Source organism: Pteronotus mesoamericanus, unplaced genomic scaffold (assembly GCF_021234165.1).
Source record: "Pteronotus mesoamericanus isolate MK-2021 breed Mesoamerican mustached bat unplaced genomic scaffold, CSHL_Meso_final scaffold_174, whole genome shotgun sequence".
Classification (NCBI taxonomy): domain Eukaryota; kingdom Metazoa; phylum Chordata; class Mammalia; order Chiroptera; family Mormoopidae; genus Pteronotus; species Pteronotus mesoamericanus.
This window is the reverse complement of record NW_026555309.1, coordinates 8,285,803-8,312,359: the sequence shown is the minus strand read 5'-3', so window position 1 is coordinate 8,312,359 and position 26,557 is coordinate 8,285,803. Positions and strand designations below refer to the sequence as shown.

The window sequence follows — 26,557 nt, the reverse complement described above, 5'->3', positions numbered from 1 at the left end:
CAAGCTATAATTAAATATATACATATTTATTTTTATACAGATTGAAGTATAATGCATAAAAGCAATTAAATAGAACCGCAGGCATGGAAACATGTAACAGGCTGAAAGTGACCACAGAGAAGCGGCGAGGGGAATAATAGTGGAAAGAAGGGGAAGGGACTGGTCAAAGAAGATGTATGAATGACGCACAAACACGGACAAGAGTGTGGGAATTGACTGTGGGAGTTGGGGGTAGGATGGGTAGAGGAGGGCAAAGGGGGAAAAATTGGGACAACTGTAATATAATAACAATAAAAATGATATAATAGAAAAGCATTTCAATATATTTGATGATTCAGATAACACCATCTATGACACTTGTGGCCTGAAGTGATTCTCCTTCCCTGGTATGGCCACACTGTCAAGTGAAGTGATTCAACTGACACTCACTTTTGAGGAGAAAGTTCTTCACAGAGCTTTCTTCCCTCAACTATTATTTACACAGCTACTCATTTCTGTCTTTCAGCCTCAGTTTAAGTAGCACCTCTTCAAAGTAGTGATTACTGACTGGTCACTCATCTAAGTAGGGATTCCCGCCTCCCCCCCCACCAATGCCTACAGTTTTCTATCATTTCATACTATTCTTCAATTCCTTCACAGCCCATTATTACTTATAATTATTTATTTGACTGCCTATTTTAATTGACTATATCCCCCATTAGTTTGTAAGCATCACAAAGGCAGTAACCACGTCAGTTTTGTTCAGTGTTATCTAAATAGTGCCCAGAACTATGCTCAGCATAGAAGTTGGTGCTCAGCAAATACTTTTTGAATAAATGAATTTTATGTTAGAATTTAATTAGGGAGAATTTAATTATCTCCCTAATTATTCTGTCAGTACTTTGAAAATAGAGAAAGGAACTTAACTCCATATACTGCATCTCAACAAGTTTTGTGGCCTTGCGCATAAAGTATGCATTCCATAAATACTTATTTACTGAATGAGAAAATAAAAATACTCTTACCTTGCCAAAGCTGCCTTTTCCAATAACTTTTAAGAAATCAAAGTCTGTTGGTTTAGCACTGAAAGAAATGAATGAAAAGAATTAGCCTCTTAAAAACTGGATGTTAAATTTTAAACATTTCTCAGCATAGTCTAATAAGTAAATGTTGGGTACAAAACACTTCAGCATGAGGGCTCCAGCTATTACACTAGTAGTAATTCATTTTTAATATAAAATAGGTAATAATAAATAGTAAAAACATCTACTTTCTCATTATATATTTTATAACTTTAAGCCTTATTTAGTTCTGCTTAAAAGAAATTTCAGTAATAGTCTCATTACAAGAAACTGATATATATATAGTTTTGAACTCAATATAGCTTCTATCTAAACCAATATTACTACTTTATAAACTTTTATAAATTTTATAATTTTTAAATTATAAATTATAATTTTATAAATTTTATAAACTTTATCAGTGTTGTTAATGAAGAAACTGAATAACTATATAAATCAGTAATACATTCCAAGGACTCTCTAGTTTGGTAATTTTCCTAGAAAGTTGATTACTCTCTCATCGAGAAGCTTTCTTCACCTGATTGTGTGACACTACAATCCTCCTTAATAGCAGAAACACCTAGTAAAGTCACTAAGAAAAATTTCTGATGGAGAAAAAAGTCATCACAGTGTTTTGCATATATATCATTTATTATACATTACAGATAAAGACCTCTCTGCTTATTCTCGTAGATGGTAATGTAGGAAAGCCAAGAGTAGAGAAGCCAGAGGGAATATTAAGATTGTCCTTTTACTTCTATTCTTCTGTCAGGTAAAACTCAGCATTGGCTGTATGTAGGCAAAAGTACAGGGTAGCAGAAAGTTGAGCGTAAGCAGCCACAAGAGCTATTTCTTTCAACACATTCTGAATTCCCAAGTTGTACTAGGGAGGGGGGAATTACTCCATTTAGATTCTAAATTTCCTCCAATTAATTATCAAAAGAAAGTCAATTCAAACATGACAGTAACATCAAGTCTAAGTTAAATAATAACAGGTGACGGTTAGGGAGATAAATCCTTAACTAAGCTTAGATGTTTTTCTTCTTCAGGAACTTGCTCTTTGAACTAGTTATTTTGTTCTTTAACAATATGCTTAGATACTGTAATAATTTTTTAAACAAATGTAATAGTGAAAAAATATGCAAATGCCTTATGGTAAACACTGAGGCCTCACTGTTAACTGCTGGTGATAAACCCTAACTGAAAGCAAATTTCTGTTTTTGTGCTGCCTGACCAACTTGCTGCTATGACAGAAAAAACACTCAAAACCAAATTTCCTCTTCCAGTTACCATCCAATTTCTTTGTTTTCCTTTGCTGCAGAACTCCTCATGTAAGGGTCTAAACTCGCTGTCTACACCTGCTGCACTCTAGTTCTCTCTTAACCCTTTCCTGTCAGGGAAACTGCCCGTAATGGTTACCAGTGACTTCTCAGAGCCAGTGGTCAGTTCTCAATCTTCATCTTAATTCTCTATTGGCAGCATTAACAGAGGTAATTACTCCCTCCTCAAGAAACTTTCTTCACCTGATTGTGTGACACTACACTCCTCGTTTTCCTCCTACCTCACCATTTACTCTTTTTTTAGTCTCCTTGGCTGGTTCCTCCCTGACCTTAGAATGCTGAAGTGTCCCATGACCCATTCCTTGGACCTTGTCTCTTATCTGTCTATACTCACTGTTTAAGTGGACCAAAAGGGTGAGGGAAGCGTAGTATCCTGGGATAAAAGATAGAATACTTTAGAATTAGTACAATATGCTGCAAAAGTAATTTTAAGTAAGAAGAGCAACAGGCAGACATCGCTACTGTCAGGGCACTCCTCACACTGGGTCAAGATGTGGCATTGGAATCCCTTTTACTCTGTAATCTAGGCTTTCACTGCCAATATCTAGAGTTGGCACTAAGATAAAGTCTGTATTTACCACTCCTGGTGTTCCTCAACATATTTCCCCTGTGGTCAATTAAACATGAGACTAAGGGAGAGAGTGCATAAAACCATTTAGAAGCCTTAATAAATAAGCTAATGTGCACCATGACTACTCTGGAACAAGTTGGCTAACAACTAGGGTTGTACCAATGACACTGAGCACCAGGAGGATGCCAATGAGTCCTGCAAGGAGGCTTCTGTCAGACTACCTCCCCAGTACCACCCAGGGCTTATGGTCCCTGGGAAATACAGTCTGATGAGAGCGCGTGCGCACGCGCACGCACGCACACACGCACGCACACACACACACAAAGTGACAAAAGCGAAACAGCAGAACTTGATCAATAATCTGTGGATTACAAATGTCTCAGAGCTCTACTAAAGCCATGCAAAGCTAGAGCAATAAATTAGGCAAGCAAAGGGACAGTATCACAGTCACTGTAAGTATGGTTATATTTCACAGGCTTCCAGTTAAACTGGTAAAATTCTGTCTGCGCTGTCACAAAAAAAAAAAAAAAAAAAAATTCCTCCTAAAATTGAAAGGATTATTTGGAACAAACCAAACTTACTGAGGATTTGCAGATGGTCCCAGGTTGATGTTCTGTGAGGTAGAGTGTAACTGTGGAAGTGGGGAAAAAAAATTAATGTTCATATTGGAGCTTCAATGGTCAATGTTTTTCAAATAAAATATACGTAACGGTAGCAGATATTCAAGGTAGTGCCATGTTAAAGAAACCTAAAGTCCTAATTCTTAATAAACATATGACTTATTTGGAAATACCCATAATAATTTTTATGATAAATTTCAAGAGCAGATGTAAGGAAAAGTGTAAGGTAGAAATCAAGCTCAAAGTGGCAAATGAATGAAGCAAACTGGGGAAATCTCCTTGGAAGAGGTGAGTATTGAAACCACAATTTAAGAGGGATTATTTTTACTTTAAACAACCTGGTTAAAAATGGCTTCTTTTGTTCAAAATTTCAATAAAGATGGCTACTTTTATTAGGGCCTTATATAGTTGTAGACATGAAAAGCTCTAGACATAAAATAAGCTGGTAAAAACTTCTATTTAAGTTAATTGGAGCAAGTTTATCAAAGCAATTTCTTATTAGAGACAAATATCATTTATATTTCCATTTAAATTCATTTGAAACTTATGGACACTCTCCAGAATACAAGCTACTTTTAAAAATAAAGGACAAAAGTTCTGATATATAATAATATATTTCTTATGAAACAACACTGGCACCAGTTTTTAGCTACAAATAAAATTTATTTCCTAACAATACCTGTACATGAAAAATCTTTCTGTAATAAATTTTCAATCCCCAGAAATATAAGGACCATAACAGTCTAGCAAAAGACAAAAAATAAAAAATAAGAAAGATTCATTAAATGAGTACTGCCCTATTGTGGCCTAAGTGTAAAATAATCTCCCCCGCTTCCAGTTTTACTGAGATAATCACTGACACATAGCACTGTATAAGTTTAGTTTAAGGTGTATAAGCATAATTTGACTTAAATATATTGTAATTATCTTTAAATATTATAGTGTTCCATAGGCTATGATAATGTAATCCAAGCTAAATTGTAATTTTGACACACTTACTGTTTTAATAAATGTGCAGAGAACTGGATCACATTTCCATTCAATAAACTTTTCTTATATAGATGAGGAAAATGATTTCAGTAAGCACAGATTAAACAGTAACATGGACAACTTGTCCTCTCAATTACATTAATATGTGGTAAGATTTTATTAGTTGGCAATAATTTTTCCAATGGAGCACATTTCTGAAATAATAATGAAAATTACTGGGGTAAATGATTAGACAACGTTTAACTCTACCAATTATTTTTAAAGATTATTTCTAATCACTAAACTGGGGGTGAGGTATAATTAACAGAGTGAACACTAATCGAGAACGTAAGTTTCTTGACTTCTCTTGACCTCTCTTTTTCTCTCTATAAATAAAAGGTGGGTCCATATGCCTTCTGAGATATTTTCTGGCTGTTAATTTCATTTAGTTATCTACCTACAAGTCCTTCATAAATAGTTACAAGTAATAAGAAGTATAGTTCTTTCCCTTTTTTGAAGAGATTCTTTTTATCTATATTTTAAACTGCAAGAGATGCTAGTCTAAGTTTCAGATTTTGGGATGGGAGGTATAAATGGTAATGAAAAATAATAATAAAATCAATAAAAACAAAAAAGTTTCAGATTTTATGAATAAAAAAATAAAAAAGAAACAATTTAAATCTAAAGCCAATAGTGACAGAACAGGAGCCAGGAATCTCAGTTTGGTTCTTTCAAAACCAGTTGTATCCTACAGCAAGGCAGACATTGTCTAAATGACCTAAACCTACATACTCTCAACATGATGAGCAAGCACAACATGGAAAATCATGGTTACATGGATTCTGTCCTTTAAAATATTTTTTAATAGTTTCATCTTTTTCAATTAAAAAATATATACTGATAGTTAGAAAATATGAAAAGTATTAGGAACACTATATTTTTAAATTTAATTTAATTTTTTTCAAATACATTTGTCTCTGCCTCCCCCCCACCACTTTCCCTTGCCCCCTCCCAACTTCCCTCCCTCAGCTCTTCCCCTTTGGTTTTGTCCATGAGTCCTTGCTATATGTTCCTTGACTTTCCCCTTCCCTTCCTTTTCCCTGCCCCACCTCCCTCCTTCCCTCTTGTCTCTGTTGATTTCTTTAGGAGGAAGGTTTTTGAACAGGGATATGTCATGGTAGTGTAGTGTTAAGGGAAAGAGATATGGCAAGTATTTACTCAAAAAAACCAGGCAATTCAGTGAAAAAAATTTATCTTTTGTCTGTGGAAAATACAGTTATTTTTGGTTTTATTGGTTCTTAATGAGTTGCTTGAACTGTGTAAGAGGTTTTTTTTTTTCTTTTTCTTTCTTTCTTTATTTTTTAAATACATTTGTGTCTGCCTCCCCCCCACCACTTTCCCTTGCCCCCTCCCACCTTCCCTCCCTCAGCTCTTCCCCTTTGGTTTTGTCCATGAGTCCTTGCTATATGTTCCTTAACTTTACCCTTCCCTTCCCTTTCCCTGCCCACCCCCCCTTCCCTCTTGTCTCTGTTGATTTCTTTTCCTTTCAGTGTTGCTGGTCATATTTTCCTTGCATCTTTGTATTGTTGGTTAGGTTCCACTTATAGGTGAGATCATATGGTATTTGTCTTTCGCCCCCTGGCTTATTTCGCTTAGCATAATGCTCTCCAGTTCCATCCATGCTGTCGTGAAGTTTAGTAGTTCTTTTTTTCTTTCTGCTGCGTAGTATTCCATTGTGTATATGTACCATCATTTTTTGATCCAATCATCTACTGATGGGCATTTAGGTTGCTTCCAACACTTGGCTATTGTAAATTGTGCTGCTATGAACATTGGGGTGCATAGGTTCTTTTGTATTGGCGTTTTGGTGTTCTTAGGGTCTAGTCCCAGCAGGGGAATCACTGGATCAAAAGGCAGTTCCATTTTCAGCTTTCTGAGGAAATTCCACACTGCTTTCCACAGTGGCTGCACCAGTCTGCATTCCCACCAACAGTGTACTAGGGTTCCCTTTGTCCACAGCCTCGCCAGCACCTGTTGTTTGTGGATCTGTTTATGCTGGACATTCTGACCAGTGTGAGGTGGTACCTCATGGTGGTTTTGATCTGCATTTCTCTGATGGCTAGTGATGCAGAGCATCCTTTCAAATGCCTCTGGGCCCTCTGTATCTCCTCCTTGCATCTGCCCAGGTCCTTTGCCCATTTTTTGATTGGATCGTTTGTCTTCTTGGAGTGGAGTCGAGTGAGTTCTTTATTTATCTTGGAGATCAAACCTCTATCTGATGTATCATTAGCGAATATATTTTCCCATAGGGTTGGCTCCCTTTTCATTTTGCTGATGTTTTCTTTTGCCGTGCAGAAGCTTCTTATTTTGATGAGGTCCCACTTGTTTATTCTTTCCTTTATGTCCCTTGCTTTAGGAGACATATCAGTGAAAAAATTGCTGTGTGGGATATCTGAGAGTTTCCTGCCAATGTTCTCCTCGAGGACTTTGATGGTGTTGTGACTTATATTTGTCTTTTATCCATCTTGAGTTTATTTTTGTGTATGGTGTCAGCTGATGATCCAATTTCAATTTTTTGCATGTAGCCGTCCAGGTCTCCCAACACCATTTGTTGAAGAGGCTATTATGGCTCCATTTTATGCTTCTGCCCCCTTCGTGAAATATTAGATGTCCATAGAGACCTGGGCTTATTTCTGGGCTTTCTATTCTGTTCCACTGGTCTATGGGTCTGTTCTTGTGCCAGTACCAGACTGTTTTGAGTATAGTGGCTTTGTAGTAGAGTTTGATGTCTGGTATTGTGATCCCTCCTTCTTTGTGTTTCTTTCTCAAAATTGCTGCGGCTATTCGGGGTCGTTTATGGAGAAACACTATTTTTTGAAAAAAGTCCATAACTTTATCAACAGATAATTTTATAAATATTTAATAGTAATTCTATAGTCTTTGCATAACTTTTAAAAACACTGTAATCACATTGTGTAAATATGCATATAAAATGTTATACCCTTATTTCATTGAATACTATGTCAAAACCTAAAATGTATCATCTTCTAAAATATTTTTAAATGTACAATATGTAGACATACTTTTTGATGAATGTTTAACTTGATTCTAGTTTTTCATTATAAATCATACTAAAATGAACATCTTTGTTTCTTGCATATGAAGGATTATTTCATTTGCATTAACTCTCAGGTGACATGAGTATTTTCATGTCTGATACATATTGCAAAATTGCTTTCAAAAAGAATTGCACAAAATTATAATGACACTAGTAATGTCCAACGGTGCCCATGTTACCTTACCTTCTCAGTCCTGCAGTATTTTATGTACTTTGCATTTTTGTTAATTTGGTTTAGGAAAAAAAATCTCTCATTTAAAAATTTCCTTTGCTATTGGCATCAAGGTTGAATATTTTCTCATATATCCTATATTTACAAAGATTTCTTTGTGTCACTTCTTTTATCTACTAGGATCTTAAATATCATTCTTTTAAAAAATCCACTTGTACTCTTGTATGAGCTTTTTATATAGACACTACTCTTATTTTATTTAATCATTTTTAATTGTTATTCTATTACAGTTGTCCCAATTTTTCCCCCTTTGCCCTCCTCTGCCCTTCCCCTGCTCCCAGTCAATTCCCACACTGTTGTCCATGTCTGTGCATCATTCATACATGTTCTTTGTCTAGTCCCCTCCCTACTCTCTTCTGGTAACTTTTAGTCTGGTCCATGTTACCATGCCTGTGGTTTACTTGTTACAAATGCTTTCCAGTTTCTCTTCAGATTAGTTGCACAAATATAAAATAAAAATATTTTATTTATTTATAAAGATTATTTATTTATTTACTTATTTATTTCTAGAGGGGAAGGGAGGGAGAAAGAGAGGGAGAGAAACATCACTGTGTGGTTGCACACACCACCTACTGGGGCCCTGGCCCAAAACCCAGGCATATGCCCTGACTGGGAATCGAAACAGTGGTCCCTTGCTCTGCAGTCCGGCACTCAATCCACTGAGCCACACGAGCCATGGCTAAAAATATTCTTTTACATCGTCCAAGGAACAACCATGTTACAGGAAAAAGTTAAACTCTTAGCTGAGGATCCTCTTAGGTTAGGGCACCAGAGAAACATTACTATTTTCCAACAGTCACAAAAAAGGAATTCATATATATTTATATGTGTGTGTATGCATGTGTGTGTGTGTGTGTAAATACAGATATATAGATATAGATATATATTTTTTTATCACCCAAGGACATGCTTATTGATCTTAGAGAGAGGTAAGGAAGGGAAATAGAGGGAGAGAAACATCAATGTGACAGGGAAACATCTATTGGTTGTCTCTGGCGTGCACCCTGATGGAGAACCACTATCTAGGTATGAGCCCTGATTGGAAATCAAACCCATGACTTTCTGTTTCCCAGGGCAACACTCCAACAGCTGAGCCACACCAGCAGAGTCCTCTTTTCATGTTCTTGAGTTGCCCCTTCCTCTTCTTCTCCCTATTATCCCCATCCCCACTCCTTTCTGGTCACTGTCATTTTGTTCTTTATTTCCCTGACTTTGTTATACTTTGCTCACTTGTTTGTCTTGTTGATTAGGTTCCACTTATAGGTGAGGTCATATGGTATTTGTTTTTTACCACCTGGCTTATTTCACTTAGCATAATGCTCAATTTATTTTTTAAAAAAAATCCTATTCAAGTACAGTGATGATGATTAAGACAGACAATAACTCCCTCCCCCAAAAAATGAGATGTAAAGTGAAGAGAGCAGAATACAAAACTGTATATACTATATAATTAGAATTAGATAATTTTTTATAAATCCCTATACATTAAGGGAATATTAGAAGGAAAATCACTAAAATGTTAAAAATAATGAGGACTGGCTGGTGATAATATGGGTATTGCTTACCTTCTTACTATTTTCAAAACTTTCTTTAATTAATATGTATTAATTTTTATTGTAAAAAGTACTTATTTATAAATTTTATGAGTTATCAGTAAGAGGTATACACATTTTTTAATGTATTTTACAGAATAGAAAAGTTACAATGGATAAAGTGACTGTTTTAACTCAATGTCCTAAAGTTGCCAATAATTTCATCTGTTAAATATACAATCCCTCTTGAGCGAAAAGGAAGAAGGAATCGTGGACATGGACAACAGTGCAGTGATTGCTGGGAGAAGCTGGGTATAAAGATTAAATTAAAAAAAGTCAGTTGGAAAAAAATTAAAAAATACAATCCCTCTTACTACCTTCTGAGTACTTCTTTCATCTTCATCTTCAGATGGATCTGACTGATGTTTTGGACTGTCCATTTGAAGGAATGCTCTGACATCTGGACTAAAAACAAAAATTAACTTTATTATGACTTTGAAAGTATTTCTACAGCCTTTCTCTTTCTAAAAAATGAAAATAAAAATAATTATAATAGCATTTACAGTAAGAAAGACAAACAAAATCTATTAATATTCTGTATTACAGAAGAAAATGTTACTTTTTTAAAAATAGAGAAACCAACATGGGCAAAGGGAGAGTTGAGAAAATTTATCAAGATGCCTAACATCACTAATAATCCAAGAAATACTAATGAAAATAAAATGATATACCTCTTTATGTCCACTAAATTGCCAAAATTAGAAAGATAGATATTATCAAAAGTTGGTAGAAATATAGGGAAAGAAACACCCTCATGTATTACTGGTGAGAATGTAAAATGAGGAAACTTTCTGAAAAGCAATATGGCAATACTGAGTGAAACTGTATATGTATTTTTCCCTAGAAACAGAAATTCCAGTTCTAGGAATAAACCACACAAAAATGTATGTCCAGGTTCAGTGAAAGACGTAACATTCCTTAGGTAGTGAATCAGAAGCAAACAGCCATCTACCACTAGAGAATGAGTATCCACCTACAGCAGGCAGAAACAAAGAACTAGAGCACAGTACCATTTATGTGTATATATTAAATACTCATGGACACAAAGCAAGAGTCAATAAACAGATATCCAAAGACATATATCAAAGTGGGTATCAATAGTGGTAATGAAGAATAGGGAGTGAAGATCAAAGATGAAGAGAAAAAATGAACTACAATAAAACAGGGACCTTGTGTCCTGAGCAATGACTGAATCTCTGTATCATAGGTACCTCCTACCAAATTGTCCTTTCTTTCTTCTTGAGATATAATTGACATTTGTACGTATTATGAAATGATCACAGTAAGTCTAGTTAACATCTATCACCACATATAGTTACAATATTTTTCTTGTGATGAGAACCTTCAAGGTCTACCCTCTACACAAGTTTAAAATACAAGGTGGGACAAAAGTAGGTTTACAACTGTGAGCACACAAAACAGTTTATTCTCGTGTTGTTATTATTATTAATTATTATGTTGTTTTCCATACAAACAACTGTAAACCTACCTTTGCTCCACCCTGTATACAACACAGTATTGTTAACTATAGTCACCATGCTGTACATTATATCCTCATAACTTATTTATTTTATAACTGGAAGTTTGTACCTTCTGACACCTTCACCCATTTGCCCAACCCAACACCTGCCTCTGGCAACCACCAATCTGTTCTCTGTATCTATGAGCTCCAGTTTTTTGTTTTGTTTTGTTTTTTAAAGATTCAACATGTAAGTGAAATCATACAGTGTCTTTGTCTGACTGACTTCACTTAGCATAATGCCCTCAGGGTCCATCCACATCATCACAAAAGGCAAGATTTCCCAAACTGCTCATAATAATTAAATATAGATAACATACATTCACTGTAAGAAATTCAGAAAGGTGAAAAATAATATTTTAAAATTGGAGGGGCTTGTGGGAATGTAAAATGGTGCACCCACCATGGTAAACTTTGATAGTTTCTTGAAAAGTTAAACATAGAGTTACCATATGATGTAGCAACTCATCTTAGAAATAAGAACATATGCCCACACAAAAAATTCATACAAAAATGTTCACAGCAGCATTGTTCATAATAACCAAAAAGTGGAAACAACCTAAATGTCCATCAAATAATAAAGGAACAAACAAAATGTGGTATATGCATATAAGGGAATATTCTTCATTCATGAAAAGGAATGAAGTACTGGTACATGTTGTAACATGAATGAAGCTCAACAACATTATGCTAAATGAACAAAGGAAGATATAAAGATCACATATTATATGATTCCATTTACATAAAATGTCTAGAACAGGTAAATCCATAGAGATAAAAAGAGACTAGTGGTTGCCAAAAGTTGGAGAAAAGGAGAAATTTCAAAGTGCAGCTTCTTTTGGGGGTGATATTAATGTTAGATTAGCCTTGGGGTGACAGGATAAGATAGTGATGATGGCTGTATGGTTTTAGAACTACACTAAATAACACGGATTGGGCATGCTCAACACTGTTAAAATAAAGGGAATTTTATCTCAAAAAAAATTTTAAAGGTGGAGATCTTCATTCTTACGACCCAAAGGCAAGTACTATTACCACTTTACACATTTTATCACAGTCTTTTTTTCTGCACAATTAAAATCCTGTTACATTTAAAAGTATTTTATTTTACTTTTTTTCACCTACAAATTACATCATAAGCATTTTGCCATGTTGTTAAAAACTCTATATATCACTTTGACAGCTGTATAATGTTATGAATCCACTAAAAGTTATTCAATGATTTGTTCACCTTAGAATATACAGATAGCTTCCAATGTTTTACTACCCAACTTCACTACTCTAATTAATGTTCCAACTGACCATCTTTGTTCCATCTTTAAGCATAACAGTAGAACTGCATGTATGATTTTTCACTACAGATTTTTAAAAAGAAAATTATTTGGTTTGAATTATAAATCATTTCAGGCTTTATATAGTTTGTTAATGTAATTTCCAGAGAGGTTGTACCAATTTATTATCCCATCCTAGCGTTACATGAATATCCTGAAGACTCTCCAGACTATGTTAGCTTTCAATGTTACAGTTCATATTACCATCTCTGACAATTTGATAAGTGAAAAATATTATTTTAAAAAGGAACTCAATTTCATTAGCAATTAATGAAATGCGAACTAAAGCAACAATAAAACCACTACCCACTCACCAGAATGGCTAAATTTTAAAAGACTAACAACAGTAAGTATTGATAAAGTAAGCAATGTAATCTCATACATTGATGGTGGAAGTATAAATCAGTACAATCTCTTTGGAAAATTACTTTGCATTATCCACTGAGGTTAAATATATACAGGGTGGAACAAAAGGAGGTTTACAGTTGTATGTAGAACACAGAGTTTATTCTGGTATTATTATTTATTAATTATTGCATTATTTTCCATATGAACAACAGTAAACCTACGTTTGCTCTACCCTGCATATACCTTACAACACAGAATTTCTATGCCAAGATATATCAGAAAAGCTTGCTCATGTGCACCAAAAGATATGTTAATGGCAACATTATTCATTACAGCCAGAAAATGGAAACAGCTCAAATGTCCATCAGCAGTAGAATGAATAAACTGTGGTCTATTCACACAAACTAGAGCTATATGTGACAACATAGTGACTCTCACATTGTTGAAAATAAGCCAGAGAATATGTATCACGCAATTCCAATTGTACTAAGTTTAAAAAGAAAACAAACAAGGTATGTTAATCTATGCTCCTAAAAAATCAGGAGAAATAATTACTTTTGGAAGGAGGGAAAGAATAGAGATGGTAGGAGATACTGTATATGAAGGGCTTCAACGATACTAGTAACATTCTATTGCTTGGCCGCAGGAGTGGCAACTCAGATGTATTCACTTTCACATAATTTATTAAGCTGCGCAGTCAGGATCTGAGCTCTTTTCTGTATGTGCTATACTACAATAAAGCTAAAATATGGTATTTTTGCTTCCACTTGCATTTCTTAATAGGGAATAAAATGTTCAGTTATTTTGAGTAATTAATCATCCATTTGTAGCTCCTCTTTTGCAAATCAATGTGCTTTTTCTTTTGGTGTTTTAAGTGTGTCTTATCTGCTTGAGCATATTAAGTACATTTATCCATTGTTCTTTATTAAGGGAAACTTTTTCTATATTTTTAGTTTTTAATTTCACTTGTGATTTTGAGGGTTATAATGTTTCTGTTAGTCAAATTTGTCAGTTTTACTTTGTGACACATCATGCACTGCCAATATGCTCAGAAAACCCCCTTTCTATCCAGACATCAGAGAAATACTAACATATCTTATTCCAGTTTTTTAGGGATTTTAAAAATCAATTTTGATAAAATTGTTTTAAAAATAAGCTTTTATCAATTGGAGTAAAGCAATTTTTAAAGTTCATTTCCCTAACAGTAATGATAGTTGCACAGCAGGTGTTCAAGATGCACTTACTAGTTTCTCTTCTTGCTTCCTTAAATCTATACTATTTTATAAATAATTTGATGTTCAAATGAAGAATGTAAAAATTAACCCAGTTCAATTAACAACAGATCCAGAAAATATGAAATGTCACTTCTTATTAAAAAGAAAATGTCAGTTAAAATTAAGTTAAAAAAAAAACCTTTTGGCTATTTATTTTTGGGGTGATGGAAAAAGGTTCTGTACCCTAAACGGAATGATGGTAGTTACAGGGAACACATATATGTAAGAATCCATTGGGTAATATGCTTAAGAACTGTGGCCCTGGCAGGTGTGACTGAGTGGACTAAATGCTGGCATGCAACGAAAAGGTCTCCGGTTTGATTCCCAGTCAGGGCACATGCCTGGGCTGCAGGCCAGGTCCCCAGTTAGGGGCGTGCAAGAGATACAATATAGCTCTTGCACATTGATGGTTCTCTACCCCTCTTTCTCCCTCTCTCCTCCCCTCTAAAAAGTAAATAAATAAAATCTTGAAAAAGAAAAGAATTCTGTATTGTTTAAGATAGTTAAAATTAAAACAATCAAATTGCTTTCAGTTGAATTTTAATATCAAATATATCTTTATAGGACTACTCTTCTAGATCTAGTGTTAGAGGTTCTGAGTAACACTATTCAAAAATACCAAAATAATCACCACCACCACCATTTTTTTCCATACTTATTCCATATGAGGCTCCCTGTCAAAGGAGGAAACAAATTCAAGATCTCAGTGTATGAACTATATATCAGACAAGCCAGTGATAAGCCAATTCAAAGTATTCTCAAGTTCATACAGCAAAAATTAAAGGTTAGAAGGACAGCTCTAAGCTGAAGATAACACACAATTTCTCCTAGGAAAAAGACATAATGTTTAAAAAATAATTGTGCAAAGAGACAAATAGTAAAAGGCTCTTTGCTGAGGAATACACCTGATACAGGAACGCTGAGTTCAATGTTCCTCCCTAACTTTGTGCCCTTCTGTCACCTGCTGGAGATCCTGAATGAAAAGGCAGCTGCTCTTCAGTGCATTGGCTGATCCCAGGTCTACTGCAGCTACTGGACTTCCCCCAACCCTGTCCCTTGCGTCAGGGGAAATACAGAACACTGGGCACAAGAACTTGGCTGGAGGAGGTTCAGTCCTATTATTTCACTAATTTAGTAAATTACATTAAAAGGGTCAAAAAAGGAGGTCAGAGGACATGCTCAGAATGGTAGAAGCCTACTGTAAACTGTAAAGAACTATATAAATGGTAAAGACCTATATAAAAAAATCATTGTTTTTAGGACAATTGCTAAAAACATAGCCCTTCAGTGCTGACTCTGAAAAGACTGTAGAAGTATATCGTGTTTGCATCACTGTCCACAATACAAACCCTTACTTACATCTACAAAGACAGGTGGGCTATGAGAAAGCTCCCCAAATATTTTACTTTATCCTCTTTATTTCTTAGAATATAATGCTTTATACTTACAAAACAATATAAGTAACATGTATGTAAATTACAAATCACAATAAATATAATGAATACCCATGAAACAATTACCAGACTCAAATATGAAAACATATCTCAGATCATGTTTCTAGGTATTTCTGATATGACGCATCCTTTCTACCTTCATCAGCAGCATCTGACCTACAAAAGGAGTTTAAACTCATGAGCATGAGACTCACACAGGGCTGGGAAAGTACCTTCATGGTCAGTGGCCGCCTGGAATGCTCTGTTGAGAAGAGCTAGAGGCCTTCTCGGGAGAAGAGAACAAGAGTGGTAGCACATGTGCCTGACCCTTGCCAACTCCGTCAAAGGTCTTACTTATTCCTTTTCTGAAAATATACTCTGTGTTCCAGTCATACGTAAGCATCCTGCATACTTTAGGCTTTTTGTAGACCCTTCCAGGACCGCTCCCTTTGCCTGGAATGCTCTCCCTGACTTTTTTTTCTCATATGACTGTCCTTTCTTTAAGTACCAGGAAGCCTTCTTTGACCTCCCCTGTAAGTGCTGGCCATAGTTTTCTGTTATCTTCTAGCACCTCTCCCATAAAGCTTTCCTAGTGGGATATTGCTATATGCCACTAGACTGGGGAAGCCTATGCCTCTGGAACGAAGGAATGACACTCGTTCTTCTTTATGTTTCCAATGCACACAGCAAGTGCTTAATAAATGGTGTTTGAATGAATAAATCTAACAACGAACAATTAGCAAAACATTTTAACTGTGTACTATGCACATTACTTTCAAGTTTAATCTACAAAACCAATATAAGCACAAAAGGGGGAAAGAAAATAACTAGGACCTTGAGTTGATGGTCAAAAAAGTAGTAAAGAATACCAGGGGAAAATGCTTAAGGAAAATTTTACATATACACACACATAATATATAGCACAATTACATTTAACAGAACATGTAAAATCTGTATTAGTAACTTATTCAATATTCTTAGGTTTGGTTTCAATGCCTCTTCAGAATACAATGAAAATTACTTACTGGTTGTAAAGCTCTGGATGCCTAACTAAGTTCTGAATGAATTCATTCAGTCCTGCCCTTCTTTGTTTGATAAAATCTGTGAAGAGAGACATGCTATTAGGATTATTTATGTCAGACCATGTAATTATCAATACAGTTATATAAGAATAGATAAGAGTAAATTCTGATTAAGAGCTATTTTTAATTCATGTTTCTTAATATACTATAAAAATACTTAGAAATATTTATTTTAAAATCCATAAATACAATGATTATAAAACTAAAATAGATGACGTATCTTCCAAAAGAAAATTCTCCAAAAAAATGCCTACTTTAGGTTCTAAATAGACTCACTACAAACACCAGGGAGGCATTTGCTTTGTCCAACTCCTCCTGTACTAGCAGGTAAGAAAAAAGAATTAACACTATGACACTGGTGACTGAAAAAAATCATGCTAATTAAAAAAACAAAATGAAAACAAGAATCACTGGGAATCCTTGCAACTGGAGAATGAATAATTGGTTACTTGACTATTACCAAAACTCTGCTGCTAAAAAACAAAGCTACTGCCAAAACAAAAACAAAAACAAAAACAAAAACAAAACAAAACAGGAAAAAAAGACCCAACCCAAAAAACCCTTGAAAAATGCACTGGAACACTTTTCTAACAAATAATTGTTCAGCATCTTCAAAGTGTTTTGACTGGTGACAACTGAAGTTCATACAACAGCAGTTTAGCAATAAAAGTTAAGCAATAAAAGTCAAGTATCTTGTCTCTGCTACTTATGAGCTAACTGACCTTGAATCTTCCTAAGACTTAGATCCATACCTATAAAATGAGAATAATGACAATATTTATACCTCGTAATGCTGTTACAGTATTAAATATGACTGCACATAAGTGTATAGTAGAATGCCTGATAGAAAGAACACAATCTCTAGCTATTACTATTTTTGGTGTTGTATCAAAAAACTACCATCCTAAACACTAATTCTTAAGAAATACAGATGGTTCTAACTTACAATGATTTGTCTTAGGATTTTCAACTTCACAATGGAGTGAAAGCACTAAGAATTCAGTAGAAACCATAGTTTGAATTTTTATTTTTTCCTGGGCTGGCAATATGCAGTACAATATTCTGTGTGACAACAAGATGATTTTGCCCAAGAGCAAGCTAATGTAAGTGTTTGGAGTACATTTAAAGGTCTAGGCTAAGCTAAGCAATGATGTTTGGTAGGTTAGATGCATTCAATGCATTTCTGACTTATGATATTTTCAGCTTAGAATGGGTTTATCAGGATGTAATTAACATAAGTCAAGGAGCACCCATTATACTCTAAAAATGGAAGAAACAGAAGACTTGAGAGAGTATCTCAAAGTGGTGAATGTCTCCATAAAAACCTATAAACAAGATTCAACTTAACAGTGAGTTTTGGTTTAATAAAATGATTTATACTCAACAAAAGTTTTAATTATAGTGTTTGCCACCCAAATTATGGGTTGTTTCCGGTCACATAGGTTTATTTCTATTTCTTAAATGTAAGGTATGGATAGAAAAGAACAAATATAAATTAGATCTGGTCTCTTAGATCCAGGTGCACTTGGTACTCTTTTCTTGTTCAACTATGAATTTCTTCCTTCCTTCCCTCCTTCCTTCCTTCGGTTTTGGAGAGAGCACAAGGGAGGGAAAAAGAAAGGACGAGAAACATCAATGTGAGAGAGAAACATTGACTGGTTGTCTTCTGTACTTGGCCTCACCAGACTGAACCCAAAACCCAGGTATGTGCCTTGATGGGGGATGGAACTAGCAACCTTTTGCTTTGTGGGACAGTGCCCAACCAATTGAGTCAAATCAGCCAGTGCTCAAGCATGAATTTTTTTGAAAACTTTCAGGAAGGTATCTTGTAAAACTCTTCCAAGGGCATTCTTTATGTGACGGGACAGTAAAGAGTATGCGAGGTTTAGATTAAAAACTATGCTTGAAAGACAGTCAGTTTTCAGAAACTAGACTTAGTGTCACAGGAAGGAGAATTAAAATGAATGACTATATTTGAGATATTTAAAGAGTATCTAACAATTATATGGAAGCAATTTTAAAATGTTCTGTGGCTATTTACTCATGCTGCCTTTGACACTGGGAAAGGGACTGTGAAAAAAGAGTGATTTGCTTTCTTCTGTGAGCTACAGCCATGCTCCACTTGAGTGCTATTAGACTCTCCACTTCACTACGGAGTTGAAACAGTTCTGAAAGCCCTATCTAAAACAATAAATAAAAGGAGTCAGTAATGAAAAAAGAAGACCAGCAGCAGTTAGAATTTAGGGCAATTACAAGTTTAATTTTTAGATCAACATTAAGCAGGCCAAATATCTAAAAAAATTCCAGATTACACTAAAATGCATACCAGCCCCATTATAGGATAAGTTCCCAGAACATATAAGATGGACATATTATCTTTAACAATTACATTTGGAGATATACATTTTTAAAAATCTTTCCAATTAAGAATTTATGTGAATGTATCAATTGTTATTCAAAAGATGTTTCTATTAGCAATCCAAAAGAACTTAATGCTTGGATGATAAAATGAAAGATTTAGTCTCCAGAATATGTATTAAACTGACCTATAAAGATTTCTTTGTCATTGCAGTGCTTCTAGAAAAATCATTGAAGAGGAGACAATCTCCAATGCTGTGGGGCGAGGGGGAAAAATCAAACTTTGACTGAGGGAGACCTTGGATTTTTGTTGTAATGCTGCTACTGGTGGCCGGAGCAACCTGATAATATTTATAATCAAAGGATATTTAGAGCCTGCAGGGATCACAGAGACCCTTTATCCTTAACCCACACCTTTCAGATCAGGAAACAGAGTATTAAGAGTTTTATAATGTTCCAAACAATTTTAAAATAAAAGGCACATAAATGTTTGTGAATTTTGTTTTTAAAGGTATCATGTATTAATCAGACAATAGAGTATAGTCTACTATACTCTAGGGCATAATAGAAGTAAATAAACCTGGATGAGTCTAATTTTCCACATACTAACTTTGTGGCTTAGGAGAGTGGCTTAGCCTTGCTAACGTTCTAGTTCCCTGTGATGACATAGTTACAAAAGCAAATAAAAATTTGCTTTTTTTTTTTAGTGAGAATTCTTGCCAATCATGAGGTTCATGAAGTATCAAAGTATAAAGAGTCTCCAGTTGAGAGGGTAACAGGGGTTCATCTTGCGGCCTCAGGGGAAAAACTAAGTTTTAACTAAAGCAAGAATGTGAAAGAAATATGAAAATGATGCAAGGATAAAGAGAAGGTTGTTCATCGTGGACAAAATTCCTCAGAGCACAGTGAAACTGTTTGAGAAGGAAATAATGAGGGAAAAACAGTCAAGATACGTGACCTGAGAGCTATTTGGTAGAGAGAGATTTGACCAAGAAAGCAGACATGTAAAAAGTCATAGGTTTAATGGGTTATGAGGTTACTAGCAAATTAGTTGAGGAAATACGAGGTGTGGAGGGAGGGCACTCTGGCTTATCAGGATTCACCTGCTGCAGAGATGACTCTTCTGATAGGATTTTTGGTGGACAAGGAGACTTCCGTCTCTCTGGAAGTAGCCATTTGTGACCTGGATTGAGTTCTTAGATTCAAATGAAAAGTTCCAGGCTTGAGCCTTCAGACACATAGGCTCCAGATTCCTAAGATCTTTTGTTGCATTATGCTTCCCAAGGGTGACCAATAGGACATTTTCTTGGTATCCCATTCAGAGGCCTGCAGGATACTATGCACGGACTATACTTTCAATAAATGTTTCTTGGCATAACAAAGAATGTCTTCCATGGTTATAAAAGTACCCCAAATAATACTTAATGATCAATAAGTTTGTCTGAAGCCAGACTGCTTAAATTTAACTTCCAAATTTGACATTTACTAGCTGTATGTGACCCTAACTGTGCCTAAGCTTCCTTATCTATAAAATAGTGTTGATAATAACAATACCCAACTCAAAGGACTAAATGAATTACAACATGGAGTATGTTTAAAACAATGCCTGGTACACAGTAAGCATCTTCCTGAGGCATTATTTTCATAGAGCATGAGATCAATTAGCTTTATAAACGCTTGTATTACTGGACAATAAATACGTTAACTATGTCTTTAAACTTCAACGATCACTTATGGGTGGTCTATGAAATTATTGCTTACCGGGATCAAAATTATCACCAAATATTCGCTTGGCAGGAATCTTCAGGGCCATGGCAGGAAATTGTTTCTTTAACTAGAATTTTTAAAAATAACATTATATGAACCTAATTTTATAAGTCTTCTAGTTATACATGCACCAAAATAAAATACAATCTGATTTGTAAGAAAATCCGTTGTAAGACATATTTTTAAACATATAATGATCAAATGTATAATATTAAATTACACCAATAAAATACCATAGACTATCTAATCATCCTATTTTGTGCCAATAAAACACTTAGCAGCTTTGTGACCTTGAATAAGTTACTAAACATCTCTGTGCCTCAATCTTCTTGCCTGTAAGATGGGGATAATTTTAGCAATTACCTTACAAATTCGTTGTGAGGCATAAAAGAAATCATTTATGTGAAGTGCTTAGACTGGAATCTGGTGTATAAGTTTGAATACACTACTCTCCACTTATTACCTCAGGGAAAGATGTAATCTTTGTTTTCTCTTTTTTTTTTCTTTTTTTCTTTTTTTTTGTTTTGTTTTCTCTGTATGAATAGATTGACAACTGTTTTCTAAGAAAGCTGGTGAATTTTGCTTTCCACATCCTCACTTCAGCCTTTCCCCTATTGCTATTCTAATACATTTATCAGATTTGCTTATCTCGAGAGAAGAGACAACCTGGCCCTAAAGAACTTAAACTTGGGGCAGTAGAGTCATAAATACGGGCTAATACTTACTTTTAGTAGAGGCTTCAGGTAAGACCCCTCCCCCTCCCACACACAGAAACTACATATCTAACTACCAGCTGACAGGAAATAGAAAGAAGAATGTATTAATCACTCTACACCACTGACATGCTATCAGCAAAATCCAGATTGAAAAGTCTGTAGACAAATGACACTGCTTTTTCAACAAAAAGCTGTAAAGGAAAGATAAGAGAGGTGGAGGGAAAAATTTAGTTATTAAAAGACACTTAATAAACTTATCAGCCAGTCATATAAATACAGACTGATTATTTGATATTAAGATATTATTATTGACTTAGTTTTATATGTGATAATCATATCATGTATGTATGTCTAAGGACATTTATCTTTTTTAGAGATGACACTAAAATATTTACAGATGAAATGATACGATGAATGAAATTTGCTTCAAAATACAGCGGGCTGGCTAAGGCCAGAGATGAAACAAGAATGGCCATGTGATTGTTGAAGCTGGATGGTACATTATGTTATTTTCCATTTTTGTACTAGTCTACTTCTGTAGGTGTTCAACAATTTCTACAGTGAAAAATTTAAAAATGTAAACAGTCATAAAAACACATTTAAACTGGTAATTAAAATGCTTACAGATTGGAAATTATACTTTTTGTCTTTTATTCTAAAAGAAGCATAAGAATCTGTATTTTCAAACTTAGGGAAATCCAAGCCAGGTTTAACCTCATTTCTGTAGTCTGAAAGAACACAACTAATACCATTCCCCTGGGGTTTTTTTTCCTTGCCCCTTACCACTGGAGCAGAATTGGCAGGCGTTATATAAAAAGACAGAGGCAGACACAGAAAATGAGGAAACAAGAAAAAAACAAAAAACTCCAGAAATACAGGAAAAAGGAAAATGGATAATAAAAACTCATTTACATGTTAAGAAAAATTGCAAAAAGCTTAAGATGGGGGGGTTTGATGGAGAGAATGAAAGTGATCACGGTGGGGGAAATGCCCAAAGCAAACATTCCTACCTTACCTTTGCACCTAAAGATATTCAAATGTTAGCCCTGGCTGGTGTGGCTCAGGGGATTGAGTGCTGGCCTGCAAACCAAAGGGCTGCTGGTTCAGTTCCCAGTCCGCGCACATGCCTAGATTGCAGGCCACGTCCCCAGTAGGGGGCATGCAAGAGTCAACCACACACTGATGTTTTTTCCCGTCTCTTTCTCCCTCCCTTCTCCTCTAAAAATAAATAAATAACATCTTAAAAAAAAAAGATACTCAAATATTAACACTCCACTTATATAATCACCAGCTATTTAAACTGAAACCATCACAAGGATGATATGGTTTTCACCACTCATGCAGACCTCCACACTGCTCAGTTTTTAGATGGCATCCCTACACCCCTCCCTCTTATAAACAGTTCTACAAAAGGAAATATGTTTAGAAGGTGAATATAGCCTATATAATCTTTTAAGTAAAATACATAAAGAAATCTCAAATTTTCAATTATTAGTTCACTGAACAAAATCTGATCTCATCTCTCTAAAAAGTTCATATAAACCCTCTGTGTGACTATGTACGTGTATTATGTTACTATCATGTTATTTTTACCTGATTATAAACCAGGTATCATGATAGGTACAGTCAGATTTGTACAATTTGTAAAATGCTAATCACATATATATAATGGTATCCAAGAATTTCAAATTAAGCTAGCCATTCAACCCTCACTCAGCCTCCAATATAAACCATTTTTTCGAAAAATTACAGAAGATATTTTCATGTACAAATTCTTACTATTATTTTGTTTCAAAGGTGTGACTTCCCTTACAGTAAAAAAAATTATCTTAATATCTTAAATATTGGTTAAGCCATAGTTAAAGCTATGTACAATAAGTTTCAGTTGCATATGCATTAAAGAAAAACTAAATAACAGAAGGAAACACAACAGAACTAAGAGCTGGGCATTTAACCAGAAATAACATGGTGATTAACAATTTTTAGAGCATTAGATATAAAGGATTTATTTCCAATATTCTACAATGTTAAAATATATTTTAAGCAGTACATCTAGTTTTCATACCTTCAATATTTATTTGGAACTTCTTTACAGTCCCCTCTCCACCTTTTTTTGTAAGAATTCCAAAATCAGAATACTTTGGAATACACCCTTTTCTATCGGTCTATTATACGAGGTCTGTCCAGAAGGTACCCAGCCGTGTTATATGAAAAATAGAGACATTTATTGAAGAAGATACAAGAAACAAGAAACATTGTACACAGGACAATGACACCTCAGTCCCCTTCAAAGTGGCAGTTTGGAATCTCACATAGTTCTCCAAATCGTCATCAGCTGTCCCATTGTATTTTCCTATCATTTATGGTCTGAAATCTCTTCCCTTTCAAAGATGATTTTACTTTTGGGAAAAGCCAGAAGTTGCAGGGCACTAAATCTGGACTGTAGTGGGGCTGAGTCACCTGGGTGATTGGATGTTTTGCCAAAAAAACTTTGCAAGAGTTCTGATGCATGAGCAGGCATGCTGTCATGACAAAGATGCCAATCACGAGTTGCCCATAGCTGTGGCCTTCTGAATTATCTGAATAGTTTCCACTGAGGAATGTTCAAGCTAATGCAAAATCTGACGCAGATCTGTTGCTCTACTTGCTCAGTCATTTTCAATGTGATGGTCAGGCAGTACACGTGCTCACTCAATGGCGTCTACTGCCCCCACTGACTAGTTCAGTGAAGTCGTCATTGTTCACGCACGCACATTCCAGTCCACTCTCCTTGGCTGCCAGGTTACACAGATGTCATGCAAACCATTCTCATTATATTAACAATGGCTGGACTTTTTCCAGACAGACCTCATATTATAGCTGATTATTTCAGAAAATTAACAAAGCTATGGCAAAAATAAATTAAACCAATACCATCAACAGTTACTAGAAGAAAAGAAATGATGCTGCATTAGCTTGTTTTGAATTAAATGTTTGAGATTATATCTGCATGAAGAAACACAACACCACAATGATGAGTATTATTTAACCACTCAAATAAAATCTCTTATTTTTGAGCTTTCTCAGGTGTTTGTTGGAAGTAAAAATCTTGCAAACTGTTACTTACAGTATTGTAAAGCTTATCAAATTCTGCATATCTCCTGAAGACAAACCATTCACTCCTGCCCACTGAGACCAGAACTTTATAAACCTATGAAAACAAAATAATAAAAATAACAATAAAATTTGATTGCAAAAAATGCATTAGCTGTTTAAATGTGAATAATCTTGCTTTCATACCCATGAAACTGATATTAGACAATAATGTTTATATATGTTTCACCAAGATACACAGTGTACCAACTGAAACACTTATTTTATCTTCTTGAAAGGTGATATTTTATTTTTAAAATGTTATGAAATATTTCTGTAATTTTCAGAGAATAATATAGTAAACACCTGTGTAGTCATTATTTAGATAACTCTAACATTTTGCCACTCTTGTTTCCTACTTTTTCCCCAAGAATAAAATATTATAGAGTTAATTGATGCCATTCTCCTCTATTCTTCCCCCACAATACCATTACCCAGATATTATATTTTCAAAAGTGATGCCTGGCACTCAATTATTAGTTCTTCCAGGTCATCTTTTACACAATATATTTCAAACTAAGAATTTATCCTCAAATTTCCCACTAGTAACTTACATGTGTTTAGTATTTTCACATACACATAACTGCATATAACTGTAGTCAACAACCCTATAAGGTAAGCAGAACAAACATTACACCCCTTCCACACTATACTAATGAGGAAATGATGACCCAAAAAAGTTAAGTAACTTGCTCAAGTACACAAACTTGTGAGACTAAGGTCTAAATCTGGTAACCCTCCATGCACCAGAACCAGCATCAAGTTATGGTACAGAATCGACTCTCACAATTCATTCCACAGATACTCTCAGATTATAATTTAACATAACAATGTAGAGAAAACCGTTTGGGACCCCAAAAATTTTGTATCATTTCTAAAGAAAAAATAGCAAGAATCCAGATTTACAAGCAAAGGCTCACTGATGTATAACCTGGGTTATCAATCTTATCATTTTACAGTATAAGATTAGGGGAAAGAGATAGGACTTGTTCTGGGTTTACAATACAACTGTCCACAATCTGTTAAACAAGTAAACCAGGTTAATTTTGGAAGATGGGCATATAAACATATATAAACTATCCTTTCCCATGAAGACTGGTCAGCTACGCTCACAAGTTCATAGTCAGATAACACTACGAGGAAAGAACCTCCCTGATACGTATGTGATTATATTGTATTGTATGAATTGTGTACTGTCATTAAGATATGATCACATTACCAGGCCAACAGTGAGAGGATTTAAGGTTTCACCTGGAAGGTGAAGCAAAGTCACTGGTATTAGACACCTGAGAGAAAAGAGCATTCTACCCGAGTTATAGGGTGAGGACATGGCTCTTTTGGTCCTAACCAAGACAGTATCAAGTTGTCTCAGAGGAAGCTATTGGATGTAAGATGTCAGAATTGATTGTTCACATGGAGGATGCAGAAGCAGAGGGTCAAGAACCTGCCAGTGAAGGTGGGTCATACTTCTAAGACTAGACTACAGATTTATGTCATTCATCACTCACGACTGGATGGACCTGAGAAGGACTGTTACAAAAGGATAGGAAACTTGGGTTTATCTTATTGCAAGCTTCTTGAATTACTTGTGCTAATTCCTGGTGTGGTAGGGTGGCTTCACATCATTACCCAAGTACAGTCAAGACCAGAACCCAAGCCTAGGTTCAGGCTGAAGTAGCTTGGCTGCATATATATTTACAGTAGCTAAGGTAAAGCTCTGTGAATAATTAATTAGTAGTGGGATTTATTAACAAGGGCTTATTAAGTTCTAATAAAAAACATCGACAGGCAAAAACAAAAACTGCAAATTAAAAAAAATACTTTTATTTGCAACAAAATCACCAGATTTCGCAGAAAGCAGTATAATATTTATTACAATATGAAATCATCTTACTGAGTTTTTAAAAATTCCCTTATTGTCTGCCTTGCCCACCAGAATATAAGTTCCTTGAGAGCAAGGGAAGTGTCATTCTTACTACCTACTGTATCCCCAGGGCCAGGAACAGTGTCCGGCACAACAAAGAAACTCAATGACAATTTGTTGTGTAGATAAATTAAAGTGCAATTTAGACTTGGTTTAAGTCAAGATGTCCTAGGATGCAAAACAATTCTGTT

At 35.0% G+C, this 26,557-nt stretch overlaps 1 protein-coding gene across 1 annotated transcript in view; it reads right to left on the bottom strand.

Moving 5' to 3' along the window:
- The window catches only part of SGK3 (serum/glucocorticoid regulated kinase family member 3), a 59,939-nt gene that overhangs the window by 20,196 nt on the left and 13,186 nt on the right, over positions 1-26,557 (bottom strand). The window contains exons 3-8 of the mRNA XM_054590221.1: positions 24,417-24,500; positions 20,589-20,661; positions 16,413-16,488; positions 9,800-9,887; positions 3,533-3,582; positions 1,005-1,062 (exon numbers count right to left, since the gene is read on the bottom strand). Of these exons, the coding sequence (XP_054446196.1) occupies positions 1,005-1,062; positions 3,533-3,582; positions 9,800-9,887; positions 16,413-16,488; positions 20,589-20,661; positions 24,417-24,500 (429 nt within the window). The remainder of the gene's footprint in view (positions 1-1,004; positions 1,063-3,532; positions 3,583-9,799; positions 9,888-16,412; positions 16,489-20,588; positions 20,662-24,416; positions 24,501-26,557) is intronic.